At 42.6% G+C, this 805-nt stretch overlaps 1 protein-coding gene across 1 annotated transcript; it reads right to left on the reverse strand.

Annotated features, from left to right (window-relative positions):
• Nucleotides 1–236: 236 nt before the first annotated feature.
• Nucleotides 237–755, reverse strand: Tsp_15268 (hypothetical protein; the record flags this gene model as incomplete). Its single annotated transcript, XM_003368171.1, has 2 exons — nt 237–497; nt 635–755. Coding segments are annotated over 2 exons (382 nt in total), but the record flags the coding sequence as incomplete, so codon positions are not given.
• Between the last annotated feature and the right edge of the window lie 50 nt (nt 756–805).

Consider the following 805-nt stretch of genomic DNA (forward strand, 5'->3'; position numbering starts at 1 on the left):
GGTATCGTAAAGATCTCGTCCCTTTCCATTCATAAAAGTAAACCCTTACTGTATCCTGATGATTCATCTTTGATGCATATGAAATAACGATTACCACCGACTAATGGGTGGATAAAAGGTCCATAGGCATGAGCATGAAGTATCTTTCCATGAACAGATTTTCGTAGTTCAATGATTTCTTTGTGAGGCTTCTGAGTCATTGAACCAAAACCGCACTGCTCACAAAAGAACGTTTCTTATGTTGTCGCACGCAGCCCATCAACAAGGTTATATTGCATCATAATTTTAATTGACACTGATGTGTCCAACTCGATGATGGCAAAGTTCGAACGAGTGTGCTCCCCCTCTGCGAACTTGCAGTATCGCAGTGTTGTCTGACGATTTCCGGAATAACAAAGCATAAATATCTCCATCTTTGTCTGAACCCTATTCTGTCCTGTTATTCGACAACTCACGGGGGTTGAGCTTGTCCATCGCGATTTTGTATGCCCGGGAATCTGCTACCGCTATGCCATACACAAATCTATACCTGAGATCCGTAATGTAGAGAACGGCGTTGAATATGAATTTATTCCACTGCTTTCCATTCAACACTTGCAACATCTATAGTGCGAATTCCAACTGCGAATCTCACCTTTGACTGCTTCAGGTTGCATTCCTTGCGATCTATGTTCTCTAATGTTGACAACTCAATGTTAGTTCCTGATAATGACGCTGATCGCTCGAGAATGGTATAGCTCGCTGTCACTGCGCGTCTGACGAATATCTAACTACACGCGTACGACTAGATCACTGGTTTCGTCTT

This window comes from Trichinella spiralis (assembly GCF_000181795.1).
Source record: "Trichinella spiralis strain ISS 195 chromosome Unknown Scfld2951, whole genome shotgun sequence".
Classification (NCBI taxonomy): Eukaryota; Metazoa; Nematoda; class Enoplea; order Trichinellida; family Trichinellidae; genus Trichinella; species Trichinella spiralis.